At 27.1% G+C, this 23,378-nt stretch overlaps 3 protein-coding genes across 3 annotated transcripts; all 3 read left to right on the top strand.

Annotated features, from left to right (window-relative positions):
* Nucleotides 1-5,162: 5,162 nt before the first annotated feature.
* Nucleotides 5,163-6,899, top strand: EIN_455280 (hypothetical protein; the record flags this gene model as incomplete). Its single annotated transcript, XM_004256441.1, has 1 exon — nt 5,163-6,899. One exon carries the CDS (start codon nt 5,163-5,165, stop codon nt 6,897-6,899), a length of 1,737 nt encoding a protein of 578 aa, XP_004256489.1.
* Nucleotides 6,900-10,539: 3,640 nt separating this feature from the next.
* On the top strand, nt 10,540-14,684 carry EIN_455270 (protein serine/threonine kinase, putative; the record flags this gene model as incomplete). The annotated part of the gene is made up of 6 exons (XM_004256440.1): nt 10,540-11,530; nt 11,616-11,846; nt 11,890-12,117; nt 12,189-13,373; nt 13,426-13,922; nt 13,974-14,684. The coding sequence occupies 6 exons, from the start codon at nt 10,540-10,542 to the stop codon at nt 14,682-14,684; spliced, it is 3,843 nt and encodes a 1,280-aa protein (XP_004256488.1).
* A 2,694-nt stretch (nt 14,685-17,378) lies between these two features.
* Nucleotides 17,379-17,853, top strand: EIN_455260 (hypothetical protein; the record flags this gene model as incomplete). Its single annotated transcript, XM_004256439.1, has 2 exons — nt 17,379-17,732; nt 17,773-17,853. 2 exons carry the CDS (start codon nt 17,379-17,381, stop codon nt 17,851-17,853), a joined length of 435 nt encoding a protein of 144 aa, XP_004256487.1.
* Nucleotides 17,854-23,378: the final 5,525 nt, after the last annotated feature.

The following is a 23,378-nucleotide window of genomic DNA, read 5'->3' as shown; positions in this document are numbered from 1 at the left end:
GGATTCACGAGGATATCGAAACGCGAATAATAGAGTGAGGAAGTTACTTCGATAAATATACCATATTTTTCAATGCACTACCTCAAGAATTTGGAGCTTGGAAATTACGTCAAAGAGTCGGATAATAGCTTTTATGGGGGATTGAGTAACGAACACCGCAATAATGTTCGAAATATGATGATCATAAAACATTATGAACCATATTCAATTTGTTTGAATGACGAATTAGACTGGAGAAACGAAAATGAAGCAACTAAAGAAATTAAATATGCGCTTGACTGGCTGGGAAGTCTTTTACCAGAAAGATTCCCTTTTGAAAAGGAATAACAAAAGATATTAAGATTTTTAAACAAAAGTGTTGATTAAATTTAATTTCACAACTCAGTTATTAATTTTATTTAAATCTTTTTAACCATCTTAAATTATTAAATAAAATGATAAATAATTGTCGTTTTACACGTCTTATATTATGTTTAAATATCTTTGAATCAATTTGTTTTAATTTAATTAGTACAGTCGATACTCTATCGGATTGGTATTCTATTGGATTTGGTTTTATATCCAATCAAAATTTGTTCCAATCCGATTTTATAAATATAAAACCCGTATAATTAGTACTTAATAGCGTAATACAATCTTATTTTCTTTTTTACTTTTTTGGTTTTGTGAACAAAAAAATCCAACTTAATAGTATTGAAATCAAGAATTTGGCAATCTATATAAACAAGTAATTTTTTGGTGATAAATGCATTTGATTTGTCAAAATAGTAAAACCAAAATTATAACAATAAAATATAATAATAGCTTAAAACAGATTTATTATAATAATAATATAAAACTTGGTGAACAATTTAGTGTTCACTAATAAGTTGAACACAAGTTTTTATTAAAATAATCACAATTATTACATATTACAAAATAAGCATTTAAACCACAATTATATCTATTCGCAATTTCTAATATAGTCAGTCTTTTAACGTCATCTGGTGGACATAAGATAGCTTTAATTTTGTCAAAACATTAAGCATTAGATAAAAAGTGATAAAAAAAACCAAAACGATTGAGATGGATTTTAAAGACGGCTTCCTAAAATATGCCAATCTTTATGTTTCAAAAGGTACCAGATAACGTTTAAAGACAGACTGTATCTGTTTTTTATCTGCTTAATATCGAGAATCTTTTTTTGTTTTAAGATATTAAGTATTGTAATAGATACTACAATAATAAATCCATCATGTTGTTTATGTGTTTTTAACATACAAATTAAAATATGAATAATGACAAATAATTTCATATGTTTACACGTGTCTCTTATTAATGTTCTGTTAAAATATTCATTTTACAGTGAAAATACGTTTGAAAATGATGGGAAAATAGTTTAAAAATGACAGATTTTATTTTAAAAGGACAAGATTTTTAATAAAAAGGATGAAAATCATAAAAAGTGATGGAGATTTGTTTTAAAAAGGACATGTATTTTTATTGAAAAGGACAGGATTTTTGATAAAAAAACGAATTTCGAAAGAAATGATGATTTTCATGAAAAGGACAGGAATTTATTATAAAAAGGATGGGATTTGTTAAAAGGATGGATTTCAAGAAAATGTGACAGCCATTTTTTGAAAAAGGATAACATTTTTAACAAAAAGGATCGATTTTTAATAAAATATAATGTATTTCCGAATTTTCCCGATTTTACACATAAAACAAAAACAAATTAAAATTACAAGTCTTTTTTATATGCTTTTGCCCAAATTTCATTGCGACATCTCTCCATCGACGCTATTACTTCAGCTGGTTAAATTAAATCCATTTTTATTTTTTTCAAGAAGATCGCCAAGGCCAGTCCAAATACATATGTCATTTTCTACACGCCTTTTCCAAACCCCCAAAACAGTTTCGATTGGGTTGAGTTCAGGACTGTAAGCTGTATTATAAACAACTGAATGACGAGTGTTAGTTACGAGTTCTCTCAAATGGTTGTGTATAGTACAATTGTCACACCGAAACACTGCTGAAATGTTGTTGTCGTCATAATGTTTCATCAATTCCATGAAATATATATTGAAGACCTTTTCATTACTTTAATTTGACTAACATATTTTTGATAGCCTTGATTTTAATACCAAGTTCTCCACTGTAAAACACATCATCTTTAGTGTCCACATTAACTATGAAAAATTTAATCATATTGAATTTGTTTTGTATCGTTACTTTGTGATAAGGTCTTTTGGCTTGGTTTATTGATTCTGACCGACTTTTGTATCTTCCCCTTTTTCTTTTGGTCGATTGGGGAAGAATGAAATGTGTTTTTGATTCAACCTGGTGCCGTTGTTCATTCCGCTGAATAGATGGTGGATTTTCAATAAAATCATTCCTAGCTATTGGGTCTATTGCGTCGATGAATGTCAAAGACTTTGACATTTAAATCAGTTATTAAGATTTTAGATCAAAATAATGTAAATCTTTTTTTATTTTAATTTGATTATTGATTCATATTCCTATTTTTGAAACACGTTTATGGTATTTTAATTGTTTTTGTTTTATGTGTAAAATCGGGAAAATTCGGAAATACATTATATTTTATTAAAAATCGATCCTTTTTGTTAAAAATGTTATCCTTTTTCAAAAAATGGCTGTCACATTTTCTTGAAATCCATCCTTTTAACAAATCCCATCCTTTTTATAATAAATTCCTGTCCTTTTCATGAAAATCATCATTTCTTTCGAAATTCGTTTTTTTATCAAAAATCCTGTCCTTTTCAATAAAAATACATGTCCTTTTTAAAACAAATCTCCATCACTTTTTATGATTTTCATCCTTTTTATTAAAAATCTTGTCCTTTTAAAATAAAATCTGTCATTTTTAAACTATTTTCCCATCATTTTCAAACGTATTTTCACTGTACGTTTTTAAATTGTGTTTTTGTCAAAAGAAATAAATAATGCCAAAAAATATAGAAATTAAAAATAAAATTTTCTTTTTATTTTCCAATCCTTGGGAAAAACCATTTTCCCATCATTCCAATCCGATAGAGTATCGACTGTATTATTATTTTATTTTTAAAATTTTGTTATTGAAATGTTTTTTTAATTAAAGTCAAAGGCGTCTATTTGACATAATTATAATTGTCAAACTTGCTTAATTGTCGCACAATTGGCCAATAATTTTGGTGTACGACAATTAAATATTTTGTTTTTGAACTTGTTACTTTTGTTGAATTAAAAACTAAATATTTAACAAAAAATAAATTTCAATATTAAATAGAATTTTCTACAAAAATTACTCATTTACGACTAATCGATGCCTTTGATTGTATAGTCAATGAAAAAAAGTCCGTCTTAATAAGATTAACTATATTTTATTATAAACAACTGTTTGTTATTAGTTTCTATATTTATATCCATTAAATTTTATGTAACTATCGAGCATAATAAGAATTCAATTAAGATATCGAGACGCCTTTATTTGGAATTAAATTACAATTTAGTTCACCTTACATGTATAAATTACAACCGTAATTAATTTCTGTTGATTTTCATATTTATTCCTACACATGGAGATTGATTCAATTCATGAGTAGATCATGTCGCAATCCCTTTTATAAATTATTCTGTTTTGTTTGTTTTTCTACGATGTTCAAGTGTCCAAATTTGTTGTTATAAATCAACCGATTTGAAATGCTGCATTTAAGTTTTTGATTGTTGTATTGTGTTGTACCGACTATAAAATTGACAAAACAATTTGTTTAAAATATTTAATTACACATTCTTTTATTTGCTGAATCATCATTACCAATTTTAAAACAAACGTTGAGTAGTTGCAATTGATTTTAATGAGTATCAACACAAGCACAACAGAATGTCGTTTTTATATTCAAAACATCGATTTTATTGACATGATTATTAAAATAAGTTGAATAATCATTGGCTAAATCAATAAATTTTTTTTGTACCAATGTTTTTATTTGTGTGATTTTATTATCATCGTAATAAAGAAAATGAGTTTTTAGAAATGTTTTAAAACTTACTTGTAAACATAAACAATTTAAATATTAGTTTTGAAAGTGCATTCTGTTGTACAAATAAATATAAAAGTCAATTTTGTTATTAATTCAAATATGATTGATAAGTTGTTTAAAGTATTGGGCGCTGATATTAAATATATTGACTGATGATGATTTTAATGGTTATTTAAAATTGGTGTTTTTAAAATGAAGTGAATAAAATGCTAATGTATTATAATGTCAATTATAATAATTCATTATCTAAAAATATTAACATAAAATATAACCTTACACAAAGATAAATTACTCCAATACATGGCATATTTTAATTTAAATGATATAACATATTTAATATTCAATGTTTAATGTTCATTTATATATCGTTGTTTGATCGGATTTTATATAAAATTTAAATACATACATTCTGTACCAATAAAAATTGAAAAATAAAACTGTAAAATCATGTTTGTTAAGAACTGTTAATTTTTCAAACGTGAGAATACTGATATTAATTATACTTCTAATATGTAAAACATTAAAATAAATTTATTAATGAAACTGGTTTTCTATTAGATTGCATAAACAGCCAAAAAATATAATATTTTTTTCCTTTCAAAAAAAATACTTTAAATTTGATCACAGAAATATTTACGTTGTAATTATCAATGTTTGGCTTGCGTGCTATTTCATTGATTCAACATGAATATTATTTATTCCAAAATTCTGTATTTGTGAGTTAAATTGATATTTTTTATTTAAATAATTAAAGAATTAAATTGTTCATTATACAAATTTTACACTTTTTAACATAACACAAAAAATAAAAAAAATGTTCACATTTATTCCTTAATCTTTTTTAAAAATATTTAATTTTTATCAATTTGACTATTTTGTGTTTTCTCAAAAGTGCTTTGTATTAACTTTTAATAACAAATAATATTAAAATGAAACCAATAAAATAATTTAAACAAACAAGAAATAATTTACTTTTCTGTTTGGGTTTAAACGTAAAAAATAATAATACAATAACTGAAAAGATTAAACACTTACAACTCAATGGCGCAGCCAGACATTTATTTTCTCTTTAAAACAAATTCTCCTGACATTAATTTGCGTTTAGAATTTATTAAAAAGTGTATAGACACACACATTAAGATGGTGTTGCCTTCACCACAAACGTTAATTACAGAGATCAATTCTTTAACACCTGTCGAGCAAATTGCAACAATTCAAAAATATGTGGGAAGTACAGAGAAGTGTGAGGAAGAGTGTTTTGAACTTTCCAAAGAGATAGGGATCACTGCTGCAATGGTTACAGATCTTTCTTATTTCATCAATGAACTCAAGAAAAAGTGTTTGGAAGATGGGGCACACATTGTTGAAACAAAAAACCAAATAGTCACACTTTTAATACAAAAAGAGAAAATGCAATTTGAAGAAGAGCTTAAGAAAAACTCTTTCCGAAAGGCGCAGATGTTTATGGAGTTCAGTCAAAAGGAAAAGATACTTAATGGAAAAATCAGAATGAGTGAACTTCTTTTTGATCAACAAAAAACAGAAAACACATTTTTGAGCAACAATGAAATTTCTAACAACGACAAATTGAATGAAAAAATAAATGAAAATTATATGACAAAAGTGAAACCAAAAATAGACGGAAATGAACAACAAAAAGAGAATAAAAATGACAACTCAATTACTTTTGTACAAAACACAAAAAGTGAAGAGAAAGTGAAGAACAAAATGTTAGAAATAGAAGATTCCTTTTCAGAGACTGAAGACGACACTCAAAACACCGAAATTATAAAACAAATAAATGATGAGAAGAAACAAAACGAAAGTATCGATATACAAAATGAAAATAAAAAACCAAAACGGAAATACCGGAAACGACAACCCCAATCGGAGTACAAAAATTTGGGAAAACCAAAGAAATTGAGGAAAAAAACGACACAAAAAATGATTATTATTGGAGAAGATAAAACTAATACATTTCCAAAAGATATTCATAATGAAGATTTAAAGGAACCGAAAGTCTTTCGTTTTGAGGCCAATTCAGAAGCACATAAAACATTACAAGAGATGGAAAATGTCACACAGGGTGACATTTTTAATTCTAAAATATCTTCGAATTCAGAAGAAAAGGATAGAAACAAAAAAGGTGAGATTTCAATGGGTAATAACACTATTGCAAGAGAAACAAACTTGTTGAAAGACCAGAAAAGCTCATTTGACTCAATACGATCAACAGAGTTGGCACAGAATATGATCCGTTCAGATAAAATAGAAAACTCTCCAACGGTTGTGAGTCAATCAAAAAAGACAATTTCGAAAACGCCACAGCAATTCAAAAAACAAATTGAATATGACGAAAATTATCTGAGCAGTGAAGATAAAAAACAACTACAAACGTGGAGCGGACAAAACGTCGGACCGATTATCTACGACGTTTTTAAAGACTTGTCGGTGCGCGGGAGTAACGGACTTATCAAGAAAATATCGAAATGTGATGGTTTCATACTCACAATAGAAGATTATGATGGAAATTTGTTTGGAGCCGTTGTCTTCAAAAGTATCACGTCGGAGAATGTCACGTTCGGTGACAAAGAAGCGTTCGTTTTCACATTAAAAGAAAATGGGAAAAAGAAGTGTGGGAAATACAACATAAAAGAAAAAAGGGCGTCCTTTGCATTTTGCGCTGAAAGTAGATTCACAACTAAATTGTTGGATGTCGGAAATGGAGATATCAAAGTGGCGAAAATGAACCACGACAAAGTGTTTTGTGAGGTTGGAAGTAATTCGTTTGAGTATGAAGGCGAAAAATGTTTGTGTAACAAAGGAATGAAGGAATTTGAAATAAAACATTTGATGGTGTACAGAATGGAGAAATAAATCGTGTGAATTATTATTACTGTTTTGATATACAGTTAGTTCCATAAAAATTTACTAATGTCTCAAATTAATAATAAAATATACCAAAATAAATATAAATTGCACTTATTTTCAACTTTGTTTCAAAATAATATTAAATTGTATCATAATTAATGAAAATGTCTCAAATATTTAGTAAATTGTATCATAAATAAATAAAATGTCTCAAAATAATATTTTGTTTCAAATTATCGAAAAAATGTATCAAATAAATGAAAAATATATATCATAATTGTTATAAATTGTCTCATAATTTTGATAATAATTAAAAAAACATTTAAAAATAATAATTAAAGGTCTTCACGAGCAAATATTTTTGGAGTAACTACAGAGTAAAAATGTTGAATTGTTTTTTAATTTCATGTGGTGGAATTTCATTAAAACATAAACTTATGTTTCGATCATATCTTTCAAATCAACACTTCCCATTTTCCCGACTTTATTTTTCCAAATACCGAAAACCATTTCTATTGGATTACACTCCGGAGAATAAGGAGCGTTATATAATACTTCACACCCCTTTACATTTGCGATTTCCACAATTTTATCTCTGTGTATAGCTGCGTTATCCAAAACAAAAACAATCCTACTTCCATCTGAAGTAAATGCTTCAATTTAATTCTGAAAATATACTTTAAATATGTCTCCGTTAACTACCGTGTTGAATAAATTGCAATATTTATTTCCAGAATCTGATATGGCGCAAATGCAACTTAAGTTATACGTTATCAATGGCGTTTCGACGATATGTTTTCTTCCTCGTTGTCCCCATGCCCTCGTTCTCACATTTCCAACACTCCAGTGACTTTCATCAACAAATACAACTGAATACCTCGAGATAATTAATTGGTCTAATTTTCTCATCTTTTCGACTCTCAACTCTTTATTTTCTGGTGTATTTGCACCGGGTCCTCTTTTGGTTATTTCAATAAATGATAGTTGTGGTAATAAACACGTTTCCATTATTTGTTTGCTGTGAATATATCGATTTATTGTTGAAATTGAAATTGACTGCATATTTTTCTCAGCGATATCTCTCTTACAATCACGTAGACTTTTTTCAATAGAAAGTTGTTTTGATATTTCCGTTAACAGCTCATGACTATATTTAGGTTTTCTTCCTCTTTTCGATGGCTTTGATATGTTCCTGCCACTACAGAGTTCTTTTAAAAGTCTTCTACAAGACTGAGTCTGGATTCTTGTCTTTTGTTGATAAAAGTCAACAGATTTTGTCGTCCCAAACTCTGCATAAAGTTCAATCATTTTTTTGTCTCTGTGATTCGGTAATATTAACATATATTCTTTTTTTCTTGGACGACTGTTGTTCGTGATGCTTTTCTTCAATCATGATGGTTCTTGTAGCCATAATTTCCTCTTCTTGTCTCATTGGTATGAGACCTTTTTCAATTGGTATATTTTCTTGAAGAGGGGGTCTGTCGAGATAATGATTAACATTAACTTGATGAATGAATTCAAAATGGTCGATTGACATACAATCTTTAATTAAAAATTCAGTTTAAATACACAAAAATTTGGTAATTAACAATAATGTTAGAAATAATTATCAAAATTATGAGACAATTTATAACAATTATGATATATATTTTTCATTTATTTGATACATTTTTTCGATAATTTGAAACAAAATATTATTTTGAGACATTTTATTTATTTATGATACAATTTACTAAATATTTGAGACATTTTCATTAATTATGATACAATTTAATATTATTTTGAAACAAAGTTGAAAATAAGTGCAATTTATATTTATTTTGGTATATTTTATTATTAATTTGAGACATTAGTAAATTTTTATGGAACTAACTGTAAATAATAATAATAATAATACAGTAGGGAAAAAAGACCCGGTACTTTAGAAATGAATCTGAACCTTTAGTGAAAACTCCTAATGATTAGGTCTTCTTCCCGTTGTAATAAATGTGCACAAATTTAAGACGACCAATCATTTTAACCCTTTGAAAAAAACTGAAACTTTACAAAATTGTCCAATCAATTTAAACTAATTTCATTTTTCTTTTTTTCAACATTTTTGTTATTTTCTCTCTATATTTTATTGCGCCAAAACACCGTTAAATAACGGGAAATACAAATTTGTAAAAATGTGAAATTTTGAACATTTTCTATTATAATTAGTGTTAAAAACCTTGTTTATAGAAAATGTTTTTTTTGTATGGGAAAGTCTTTTCGAATTATCAATCAACAAGTAAAAAAATATACTTGTGAATTAAGATTATTTCTTTATCATATCTTAAACTTTGGATTCATGAAAATGGTATTCAACAGTCCAGTGTGTATCGTAAGAATTTTTGAGGTGGTAAATTATTGTTTTTTATGAAAATATTATGACAACCTATAATGAAAATGGACGACTTTACATGTTTACGTTATCCAATATGACACTATTATAATAATTTTATGTTGTAATACCAAATTGTTCATGTTTTATTTTTAAACAAATTAAAATGTTATTACATTTTTTTGTTTTTAAATGTTATTTTAAAAATATAATTATTTATAAACTTAATAGTTTTGAATAGCCTTTTTATATATTCAGGGTTAATAAGTGATTAATTAAAAATTATAATCATTTAAATAAAAAATCGAAAAATCAATTTATTTCATACTGTTTGTTTCATTCGTATCTGTTTTATTAATTCGTTAGTATCCATCAACACAATAAAAAGCAACAACCAAAGTGATACAAGACCCCTTGAGTAGTATTATTATGAGAGGTGTCTCAAATTGGGTTTAAACACCCAATTAAAACAATCAAAATTTGCAGCGGCTCGGGATAAGAGGTGATCGACTAGAGAAAGGCATCTCTCCTAAATTTTAAACAATTGTTGTATTTTTTGTTATTTGGTTTTTGTTATTGGTATTTTCTTTTATGAATATTGTTTTTGATAAAACGTTATTTGAATTTTTGTTATTTAAATAATGTTATTGTCGATAAAGGGTTTTGTCCCAAAAATGTATTTTTTACCGTTTCACATTTTTTACTAAAGTCGCCCTAATTGTTCTAATGGTCCTAGTTCATTTCTCCTACTGTAACAAACTAAAAAAATAAAAAATGTAAAAAACATTTTATTTTCTGTTTTGTTTTTTTGTTGTTTAATTTTTATTATTTCAAATATTATTTTTAAAAATGTTGTGATGGTGTTGACTGTTATGAAAATTTATTTGCAAATATTCATATAACAAAGTTAATGCATTTTTAATAATTACATAACATAGCCATTATTATAACCAAAACGTATAAAAACACAACTTATTGATATACGACAATATACAAATAAATGTTATTATAAATGTCAAATATTATTAAATTTTGATTGTCTTAATTACAGATCTTTGTAACACGGCGTGTACTTGTAAAAGTACAACACACCAACTTCTTGAAACTTATGACTGGAATTATCCCGATTGCCGATATAACCATTCTTTATACGATTTGGATTTAACTGATGATGTTGACAATGAAGTCACAATTGAAGTTCAACTTTCCTCGTTTTATTCAGTTTTATTTGACACAAATAAGAAATACATTTTAACGCCATTCAACGATAAAACCACTTCTATGACTTTCACACATTTTGAAATGAAGGAAAATATTAAAGTTGAATTCTTGATTGAAGTTTTTATTAATAATTTGACGATAACTTCCATTGGTGATTATTACTTCAAAGAAGGCGTCAATATACAAACAGTTAATCACAACAAAGATTTTATCAATAAAATCTTATTTTCTGTTGATAAAAAACTGACAGGTGATGGTATATTATCGTCTTGTGGACGTAGAGCGTTTTATGTTGAATCACTGTTAAATGGGTATATGTGTTATTGCAATTACACCAATGGCATTTGGGATCCATCAGACGCGTTTTTGAACAAAGGAGACTGTTTGGAGTATTCTTTACAGAGCAATTTGATACTTCAAATTGACTCCACCAACTACAACGTGGCTGCAAATCAAAGTTGGCAACAAATCAACTTTTTCAATCAAAGAAATACAATCACAGGAAGTCATGTCCTTGAAACACGAAACGCCAACATCCAAAGTGATGTCGTTTTTAATACTATTAACACTGTTTTTCATATAAAAAATATGTTGGAGTTCAACCAAAATACGCATATCATATTTCAACAATTTACAACTCTGTTGATTGATAAAGTTGTCAGAATTGTTTTCCACAATCCACAAAACAACACAAATAGAAATGGAATAATTATGATCGAAACCGATGCAAACTTTCAAAACAACAACAATGCAATGACTATTGAATATGATAAGACCACTTCATTAAATTATTGCATCGAATTGATATCTTTTGAATCCCTTCATCAATTTGATGCTTTCACTCCAAATTCAAAACTTATTGGTGAGAAATTATATCGGATTTGTCAAGAAGGAAATTTACTCAATGAAAACACACAATGCAATTTCACAGGAAATGATATGAACAATCATTTAAGTTACGAAGAAAATGTCCTTCATTGTCCAATTAACACGGAGAACGCAATGATTCTGTTGAAAACCAACAACTTGGCACAAACAGTAAACTTCAATGGTCATTTTACACAACAAAACAATTCCACTCTGAAATTTACTAAAAGCATCAATTATTTGACTCAATTTAAAGAAGTGAATGAAAGTGTTATTTATATCGAAGAAAATTCAAATAGATGGTGTAGTGTTCACTTTAGAAGATCAAACAAAAAAGTTGTTTATGGGAAACAATTTTGGCTTTCAAAGTTCAACAACAAAAAGTATGAAGAAATCGTCGAGTTTTGCAGTGACAAGTGATACAAAATACAACTGCGTTGCTTTTGAAGGGAATGCAGACTCAACACAAAATTCGATGTGTCTTTCTTGTAAAAATGGATGTTATTTATATGAAAATAAATGCAATGTTATATCAACCATAAGTAATAGAACATATCAAACATTGCATTATTCTTTATGTGAAGAATGTCTTCCAAAATATGAAGCTAAAAGATACGAATGTTATCAATGTCCTGACAAGTGTCTTCATTGAGTTGATGGAAAATGCATTTCTTGTGAACAAAACTATTATTATGATGACAATGGTGTCTGTCTACCACTTGATAATTCAACGGGAAGTGTTCAACTCTATTGGTTGCAAAATGCAAGAAAGTGTTCAGAAGGGTATTACACATCATCTACAACATGTCTCAAATGTTCAGACAATTGTATTCAATGCAAAGATTCATTAACATGTCAAATATGTAATACAATAAGCTTTTTAATCGATAAAGGCGAATCTGTCATATGTGAAGTCCAAAACAATGTTTCACTTGCGACGACATCGACTATTTTGTATTGTGAAACAAGTTATTACAAAGATCCATCGAGTAATTCATGTAAAGGGTGTTCAACTACATTTGGTGAATTGTGTGATCTGTGCGATTTTGACAAATGTTTGAAGTGTTCACAAATTGGAGTTATGAATAGAGTGACTGGGCAGTGTGAAGTTTTATCAGAGACTTCATGTTCTGAAACCCAAAACACGTATTGTACTTCGTGTGAGCACAAAAATTATACTGTGAATACAAGTGGCCTTTGCGAACCCAACACCAACTGTGCAATTTCATTCAAAAATGGGAAATGTCCAGTTTGTGTCGATGGATATTTTAATACGCCTGCAAGGGTGTGTGAACTCAACACTACACAAAGTGACAAATGTATTAAATTAACACAAGAAGGCGACAGGTGTTGTCGTTGTGAAACCGGTTATTTTGTATTGGACAACAAGTGTTTTAAATGTTCAGACAAATGTGTCGATTGTTATAATTCTGATGAGTGCCTCCTTTGCAAAGACAACTACTTTTTACTTGAAAATGGGACATGTGGAGAAATATCTGAAGTCACAAACAACTGCAAAAAGCTCATGCAGACGCGTTCTATATGTGCAATATGTCACATCAATTACTTCAGAGATGCAGATGGAAAGTGTGAGAGTTGTATTGAGAATTGTACCATATGTAATCAGAAATCGACATGTTTACAATGTATACAACACAACTTTTTGTTGACTGATTCTACAAAATGTCTTTCATATGACTACTTGGATAACTGCGACATAAAAACTATGAGTGGATGTGCGTCGTGTTCGAAAGGGTATTTCATTTTAAATCAGATGTGTGTGAAATGTGATTCAAAAACAACGAATTGTACTGAATGTACACAATATGGAATATGTACATCATGTACAGACAACTTCGTCTTATTATCAGATGTTTGTACTTCGATTGACAAAATATCTGATTGTATTGAAGTCACACAATCGAAGTGCTCTAAATGCACATTCTGGCATATTCCCAATGGCTCTGGTACGTCATGCCAAACGCAAGCCGTCTGGTGGGTCATATTCGTATGTGTTTTTTTTCGTAGTTATTGTAATCTTGTTATTTATAATAATGTGTATAATAATCACTTTCAAAGTGATTGAACACAAAAGGAGGAAGAAAGCACAAAAGGAGACGTGTCTGTTTGAAATGAGCAAATCAAACATCAAATTTATCAAAACGACAAATAAAAACGTTGTAGTCAATACCAATAAAATAACTTTTGAGAGTGCGGATTATGGTGATCTTAAAGTTGGGGAGGAATCGCGTGAATTGATATGTATTGGCAACAATTCCAAAAACATTATCAAAGTTCAGTTTTCTTCAAAAGGAGACAACTATAAATATTCATTCAGAAGTGAGCCAAAAGTCGTTTCAATTCCAAAAGGAAAAGCGTGTGAATTTGAAGTCTTTTTGTTGGTGAATTGTTCAACACAAATAGAAGATACAATCTCTTTGTTCTCTGCAAATTTAAAGAAAGGGGAGACTTCCGAAGTTTCGATTGGAATTAGTGGGAAGACTGAAATATCGACGCGTTTAGACCCAGACGAACTTAAAGAAGAAAAGAAACTTGGTGAAGGCTCTTTTGGAATTGTTTACAAAGGAAATTTTCGATGACATGTTGTTGCTATTAAAAAGATGAAGGAATTTTCTGAGACGAAACAATTAATGGATGAATTTACAAAAGAAGTGTCAATGTTAGACAAATTCCGAAGTGAGTATATCGTCCATTTCTATGGCGCGGTCTTTATTCCATCTAAGATATGTATGGTCACTGAATTTGCTGAATTTGGAAGTTTACAAGACTTGATGAAACACAAAACAAGTGAAGAAGTTAATATGAAATTTCGAGTGAAATTGATGTTAGACGCATCAAAAGGAATTCAATATTTACATTCAAATAACATATTACACAGAGATATCAAGCCAGATAACATTCTTGTTTTTTCACTTGATACAAATGAAAAAGTGAATGCGAAGTTGACTGATTTTGGATCAAGAAGAAATGTCAATTTATTGATGACGAACATGACATTCACAAAGGGTATTGGTACACCTGTGTATATGGCACCCAAAGTGTTGAAAAAGGAGAAGTACAAAATGTCATCATATATTTATTCGTTTGGTGTCACCATGTATGAAACATTTGGGTGGGAAAACCCTTATAATAAAGTAGATTTCAAATTTCTATGGAAAATTGCCGAATTTGTTATTTCTGGAAAAGGTCTTCCAAATAAGGAAATCATAACACAAAATGAGTACAACATCATTTCACGGTGTTGGGATGATGATCCAATAAAGAGGCCATCAATTATCGATGTTGTTGAAAAGTTGGAGACATTTAATTTTGTTTGAATAATATTCAAAAAATTTAAACAAATATCAGACAAAACTTAATATGATGTTATCATTTTAACAATTTGTAACTTGTGCGAAAAATACAAAAATTTAAACAAATTGTTAAATAAATGTATTTTGTTGTTTTTGTTTAAAAAATATTTTTTAGGAGTAAGTACATTATCAATGAAGACATATTTAGTTTCTTTGCATTCAGAACAATTGAGTGATAGAAAAATTAACGATTTTGAAGTACCTAATTTTTTTTAACAAAAAAGTATAAAAATTAACACACTTTTATTTTAGTTTTTTGTCTTTGGTGTTATTTTTTTGTGACAAAGAACAAACTCATTATAACTTTAATTGATAATTATATTCTACTTAACCATTAAACTGTGTATATAAACAACATTTCGGAAATCATTTTTAAATAGAGTTTATAATGATAAAATGTGTGGTTACGTTAAATATAATTAAATGAAAAGTAAAATGCAATAATGGAAATGTTTCAACTGATATAATGTACAAATTAGGTAATAGTCACAACACAATAACTTTGGATTTTATTAACAAAAAATGTTCCTAAATAATTTGTATTAGAAGTTGATGTTTTTAATGTTTTCCAAACTTCGGATAACATAAAATTAAAACAGAAAGTGTATTAAACAAATATGGAATAATAAATTCAGTCAATTACATTGTTTTGGATTGTTGCCACAACAACAATGGTCCTAATGATATTTGTAGTAAAAAGTACACCTGTGTTGTTTATTAAATAAATTTCATTTTTCTGATTAATAAAAATCCATTCCAGAGTTATATGATACATTTAAAATAATATTTTTTTAAAAATATTTTAAAAAAATAACAAAAATGTACCAAGTATCACCATCAAAACGTGTCATATTAAAAAAGTGTGTAGAAAAGGAAGAAAAATATTGTTGTTTGGCGACTTTATGTAAAACATGTTTTAATTCATGTAGTAAATCATTGGAAATATTACCTTTGTTTAAAATAATGAACACTGCTAATAACAAATTATTGACAAACACGACACAAAATTATTGTCGTGTTTGGGGAATATTGATAAAATTTGGATAGTTATAAGATATGATGAAACACAAACATGGATTTCCCCAATAGAAAAGTCTCGTGCTATTTTCAGATTTCCATTTTACGTATCTATTGGTAAAACGACTGTCATATCAACAATATCATCCCAGTGTTTATATTTGACTCCTCTAGCTCCATCAGTGCATCCGACACCATTGACAGTGTCTACCATTTTAACTTTTCATTATTCTTTTTAAGGTTCAGAAATTTTATTTGGCAAAGAATGGAAAAAAATGCTCAATATGGGATACTTAAGAGATTCAGAGAAACGATAAAAAAGAAACACGATATGAAATAGCATTTTTTTCTTTATACCTGAGCTCGACAAATATTTAGATAAATCTAAAAAAGAAAAAATCAGAAGGATTATAGAAAATTGGTAAACTTTTCCGATAATAACCCCCCAAAAACGACAATTGATTTCCCAGTGGGTGATAAAATTGTATCAAGCAACTATAGTGTGTTTGAAGAAATACAAAAGAAAAATAAAAAGTATTTATAGGATAAAGGAATAAACCTAAATCAAGTTGTTGACAACCCTTCAATGGATTGGGACAACACTGATTGTTTATATTTTAGGAAACTATTTTGTAAACTGTTTTTAAAAACTCTGTACTGGGATGCCCCGATTTTTTAGACAAATAATTTCTAAATAATTTTTTCTTTTCTTAACCCTCATTTTTTGTTATAAATATTTACTCAAAAAACAAGATAACGAACATGAATTTTTTAATTTTACTTGACAAATAAATTATTCACCAAAAATTTACTTGAAAAATATAATAATAAACTTCGTATTAAAATTTTGATTTCCATAACACAATTTTTGCCAAAAAACGAAAACACAACTTTATAATTAAATGTCCATGTTTACAGAATCACCAAGTTGTGTTTCTTATAAAAAAAATAAAAGTACTAATGAATAAAACAAGTATTGAGAGAAGATTAATAGGTTAAGGCTATACAATTGAAAAGTTATATTTTTATTTTTGAACTGTTTATTTTATTTTAGACTCTTTTTATTAATAACCTTGATTGTTTAAATGTTTGTTTTATGTTATCGATGACTTTTTAATTGTTGAAATAAACAAAAACTTATTATTAACTAAAGTGTTGTATCATTTGATGCAATAATGTCGTCCGTCACATTGTTTGTTTATCATTATATTACGTTTATCTTATGTTTGTTAGAAATATGTTGTTTTACTCACGTTTAGTTACAAAATAAACCACTGACCAAATAACGAACCTGAAAATTCGGGAAAGATTTACCCAATATTTGGGTAATTTCCCGATTTTTTGTTTAATAATTGAAATTGTATTGTTTTTTAAGGGTTTTAAACTGTGTACCGTTGTTGTTTCAACAAACAGGAAAATAAAAAATAAAACAGATAAAAAACAGTAAATAACGGGAAATTAGGACAAAGGGTTTATATAAATTTTGGAAACGGTACAGAGTTTTGAAATACAGTTTATTATGTGCATTTCTAATTGCCAAACATGTACTGATAACATTTACTGTTCTTTATGTGCTGGCGAAGCTAAGCTCCAAGTAGACAAGAAAAATGTTACGCAACGTGTCCTTCGGGCACTTACGCCATGGCGACTTATTGCAATAAATGCACTACTGCAAATTGCTTGGAGTGTAATAACAATAATGAATGCGGTAAATGTATTGACAACTTTGAGTTGAGTGGAACACCTCCAATATGCACTTCTAAAAGTGGAGCGTGTGGAGATGGGTACTATGGAGAAGCTGGAAATTGTCAGAAATGCAGTGTGAATGGATGCAAGAGATGTAGTGATGGTGAAACGTGTGATATGTGCAGTGAAATTATGAATTTGGAATTTAACAAAAAAAAGTGTTCGAATGATTGCCCAACTGGATATTTCGCAGATAACCAAAAGTGCTTGAAATGTGACGATAAGTGCAATAAATGTCAAGCGTTGGACGTGTGTGATGAGTGTAATGAAAACTTCAAATTTAAAGTAGAAGGAAAATGTTATAATGAATGTCCTGATCACTACTTTGAAGAAAATGATATATGCAACAAATGCAAAAACAATTACCTAACTCCTTGCAATACAACTGAATGTGAAAAATGCACCGCACCACAAAACAAAAATGGTGTTGACAAGATATTCATTTTAATCGCTATGGTTGTACTGCTTTTCCTTTTATTTCATTTAAACTTTATTTTGTTTTATATTGATAAGAAATGTTGTCTATTTTTATATATTACAATCATATATGACAATTTGAACATTATGTTTAATATGTAAAATTGCATTGTGCAAGACTTTTTGGGTATTTTTAAATTTAATTAGAATATGATATAATTTATTTGTATTTATTTAAAACCCATTTTAATTTTTTCAGTTATATATTTGTTATTGAAAATTACAAATAAAGTTTCGAACAAAAAATGTATTATTTCAACATAATATGATTTATTTTTTTCGTTGTTATGCTTTTTCAACAAAAAGTGACACAAACAGTAATCACATTAATAAGTGTCGAAACAATTGCAATAACTTCGAAAACAACAAAAAATATGTATTGGACAACAAAAGTGTAGTCGTTGTACTCACTTGAATAACAAAAAGTGTTTGGCATCATTTTATTACAGTAAAATATCAATGGAAACAATACACAGTTGACAATTGAAAGTATAAGTCCAACAAGTGTTTTTTCAAAAGTCAATTTGTTCAACACATTTAACACTGCAAAAACTATATGAATCATTGGATACACTCCAAATAATATAAATATAAACGAGAAAATAAAATTGTATTTTTGGAAACAATTCATATTTATTTTGAACGATTCAAATAACAACTTTACAAATTGACTTATAAACATCAAAAACACAATCTTAATGTTAATTTCTTATATACTCAAAACATTTTAAATCACAGGTATTATTATTATTATTATTATTATTATTATTATTATTATTATTATTATTATTATTATTATTATTATTATTATTATTATTATTATTATTATTATTATTATTATTATTATTATTATTATTATTATTATTATTATTATTGTGTATTACTAATTTCAACGTTTACCTTCGAATTTATCAATATAAATATATTTAAATCGTATTTGACAATTTGAAATTTTCTATGTTTTTTTGTTATTAAAAAACAAACACTTTCAACAACCCCAATTACAACAAATAAAACACACGAAACAATGTTACCTGTATTGACCATGAAACAATAAATGAAATAAGCACTGAGTTATTACTTTTTATTTGGTAAAAGATAAAAAGTGACGGATATATTATTCTAAAACATCATTACAAATTATTTTGTAATTTAACCCATTTTAATAACAATAAATTTAAATATTAAATTGAATTGGTGAAAGAATAATAATATTTTTTGAATTTTTATAAATATAAAAAATAAATATCATATGTTGAACAATTCTTCGATAATAAGGAATTGTTGTTTGGTTGGATATTATAACACTTTATTTGATATATGGTTATTGTTTATTTGTTATAAATGATTGGGAAAAGAAGAAAATATATCTAACCATAACCAATGTGATGATTAAGCAATAACACGTATTTATTGATATAAAAATATAATCGAAGAAATATTGAAAAAAGGTTTTTAAATTAAATGTTTTTACTAAAATTTTTATTAATATCATTATTTCGTTTATAAATTTATACAACTTGTAATATTAAAGCAAATGAAATATACAGTTATAATTGGCTATTAATCGAAACCCGTTAAAAAATTAATTAATTTGTTTTGGATTTAAGAATTATCAAAAAAGTTTAACAATAATATAGTATGTATATAAACAGGTTTTTAATTCGTACATTACAAAAAATGGTTAGGTGTACAACAATAAATAATCACAAATAGACACGTTTTGTTGTTTTTGTTGTTTATTTAATAATAAAAAAATAATAATATAATTAATTATTTAATTTAATAACCAAAAAATACTTGCTTTTTGAACAAGACTTTTCGCCACAAACTGTATTCAAGTTTAATGTCGTGTCTGTTTAAAATAATTACCTAAAGTTTTATTGTCTCATCTTAAAGTGTTAGGAGGTACATTTTAATCATCGTTTTTTCATTCTAAATAAGTACATTCTTTTATTAACTTATAATGAAAAAATAATAAACCATATATTAGTTGGTGTATATTTAAATACATTTTAAAGCACTAATATTTAATATTGCAATAATGAGGTGAGATCAAAAAAAATATTTATGTACATAGATGATAAAAAATGTTTTATTATCGTTGGGTTTTATCAAATATTAAACATACAAAAGTATAAGATATACAGTCTTATGTGTATTTATTTTCATTGTTAATCAGCTTGTTAACATTTAATATGACAATAGAAATTATACTATATCCAAAATCTAATTTATAAAATTTACAAAAGGCATAAATTGATATTGTGTATTTGTCCAAAATAAAGTTTTGGGAAAAAACTTATTATCATTAATTTTTCGTTTTGAACAAGTTCAAATGTAATCATAACAAATCCTTCTTCGTGTAAAACCAAAAAATGTTATTAGAAGGTTAATTTGCATAACAAGTTGTGATAGTTTGCTTACAATCGTTATACACAAACTTAGTTACCAAATGTATAATATTTTGGTGTTTTAACCATATAAATGACGAGTTGAAAGGGTTTTAAATGACTTATAATAAGTTTAGTACTGATATGTATTATTTTTATTGAAAAAAATAATTTAAAATTAATGTTTATTTATTGTTTTGTGTTATTATCTATATTATTATAACTTAATAATTATAAATTGTTTTATTGTAAATATCCAATCTATTAATTTGTAAAGTAATGACACTTCAACAGATCGAAGCAACTGTTTTTGGAAGTCCAGAAATTGGGAAATCAAGTTTCATTCGAACTTTCACAAATGAAGTTTGTAAATATTCATATCCCATTAATTCAAATGATGACTACCGTGTGCGGTTGTGTGTTGATAGAACAAATTTAATAATTAATTTTTATGATATCAACGAATATATTTATATTACCAAATTTCCAGAATTATTTATTGATGTTTGCAATTGTATTGTTGTCATGTACAAAATCGACTCATTGGACTCTTTTAATGACGCGCAAATGTTTATGTCGAAAATATTTAACAAAACTCAAAACAACAATTACAATAAAGTCGTTGCTCTTTGTGGAGTCAGATGCGAAGAGAGCAAAAGAGTAGTTAAAAACACGACGGGACAAAAAGAAGCAAAAAAATATGGAACAAGTTTTCATGAATTTACAATTACAAAAAATGACGTAAAAGAAATTGTTTTAGATCTCGTACTGAATTATTTAACTTGTGAGATTCACCAAATAATTACAAAGAAAAAGAGGTGTATAATAATTTAGTTTGTTGGTTCTGATACACAAATTTTGTGTTTATTACAATTATATTTTTGAAAAATATAAAAAATAGTTTTTTTAAAAAAATAACAAATGGTATTTTAAGTAGTAAAACAATTATAATATGATATTATAGTTTTGTTGTTTTTTAATTAAAATTTTTAGACAAATTTTATTTTATATTAAAATAAAATTTAAAAAACACAGATATATTCTAAAAGTGAATTATTTTTTATAATTTATGTATTTGAACATACATATCTCGTATACTCGACAATTATATTATTTAAAATTAAATTGAATAATTTAATTTTCACATTAAGTTACAATGTTTCAATTCCGTTATATAACATAATTATTTTTTATACAATTAAGACACTTATATCAATAAAAAATTAAAATAGTCTTATTACATTCATTAATGTGTCAGGATTCGTCACAGACAATTAATTAAACGGCCGATATACCTGACAAGAAGTTAGACATTATCATAAAATGTATTAATAAATTATATGTAATGGTGAGAAATTGTTGTTAAAAGCAATAATAGCTTTTAAACTAAAATAACAAGTTTACGACTATTTTCGGGTGGTTTTTAGTTGTAAAAAATTAAAAAAACATATTATAGTATGTTTTTTAGTTAAAAACGGGCAAATAGCATTTATTTTGTCAACTTTTTTATTGTTTATAAATACTATACTTTATAGTTGGTATGTTTAATTACAACTATATTTTTTACTAAAATATATACTAATTAATATTTGTATAAAACATTTGTATTTAATATTAATGTGAACTTTAATAGTATAATTATTTAAATAACTAATAAAACACTTTTGTCGATTTTTAATTTTAATCATCACTTTGTGAATTGAAATTGAGTAAATATCCTTAGATACTAACCAATATGACGGATATAAACATTTTATGAATATAATAATTGATTAGTCTTTGTATAAAAACGACACTTTATATATCATTTTAAAAACAAGTAATAGATGTCGATCCCCAAACTGTCAATAAATGTTATGAAAAAGATATGTATGAAGTGCGACATTCAAACGTTTCTACGTATAACAGAAACGTGTTCCGAGTTATCGAATTTAGTTGATGACGACGAGATTTATTCGAATATATCAAAATTCAAATGTTCATCAAAAAGTGAGTATTACACTCAAATGCAAAAAGAAAGTAATTGTAAAACATATTCCAACACTCGTAATTTATATAAAAACGACACTTGGGACTTCAGATTTAAATCTCAACTCTCTGCTGTGTTTATTTTTCTTTTTACGAATCACTTTGTCTCAATTTTCACATTTGGATGTTTGATATTATTTTCAATTTTATACCCCCTTTCTCTCGATAAAACTATTAAAGCCGATCCTGGCTATGTTTCTCTATTAATAGTTCCATTTTTCCTTGATTTTCTAATTGGAACTTATTGGCTTACAATAACACGATTTTATACACAGATATTCATAATGGATACTTTTGCTATTCAAGACCTTCCAATACCGTTTTACTGGATGTTTAGTGCATTTGTTTCCAATTTCCCACGTATTAACTCGACATTTTTCCTTCCTATTATTATGTTCATGAGTTCAATTTTATTTATCATTTTTTCGTTTGGAAAAATCAGTTTGGGGTATGTTTTGCTTCCAATAATAGCACATTACACCCTCTGTATGGTATCATGTGGGTTTACCATCAATTTGAAGTGTCTTGTTAATCCAAAGAAGATCAACTTTGTAGTGGATAATCATTACTTTGCCTTTGGCGATATTTTAAAGTCGATTTTCTTGTGCCCAGTGATGATCACACTACTATCGCTTCTATTTGTCAAATTGATAGATTCAAATTTATTTAATTATAGTTCTGGAAAAATTATCATATGTGTGTTATTCGCCGGTTTTCTGTTATACCATATTATTAGCGCGATATTACTCTCTTGTATGTACGCTTATTATGTAATGGAAAAAGAAGACCGTCACAGAGTGGACAACTGGTTTAACATCAATTTTGAAGATAAAAACATCTCAAGTTGTTGGACGTCGATATATATAGCACTTGTTTGGATCGTCCCCATCGCACTATTTTGGAATACAGCAGTTCTGTGCTACAAAATAAAATTTGATGAAAACAATGAAAAAAATGAATTACATGAAAGCGTTCGTGTCTTCTATATTTGGTATTT

The sequence above is a fragment of the Entamoeba invadens genome, assembly GCF_000330505.1.
Source record: "Entamoeba invadens IP1 unplaced genomic scaffold scaff_1105074726215, whole genome shotgun sequence".
Lineage (NCBI taxonomy): Eukaryota > Evosea > Mastigamoebida > Endamoebidae > Entamoeba > Entamoeba invadens.
Note: the sequence above shows the minus strand (reverse complement) of the source record. Positions and strands in the feature narration are given on the sequence as shown.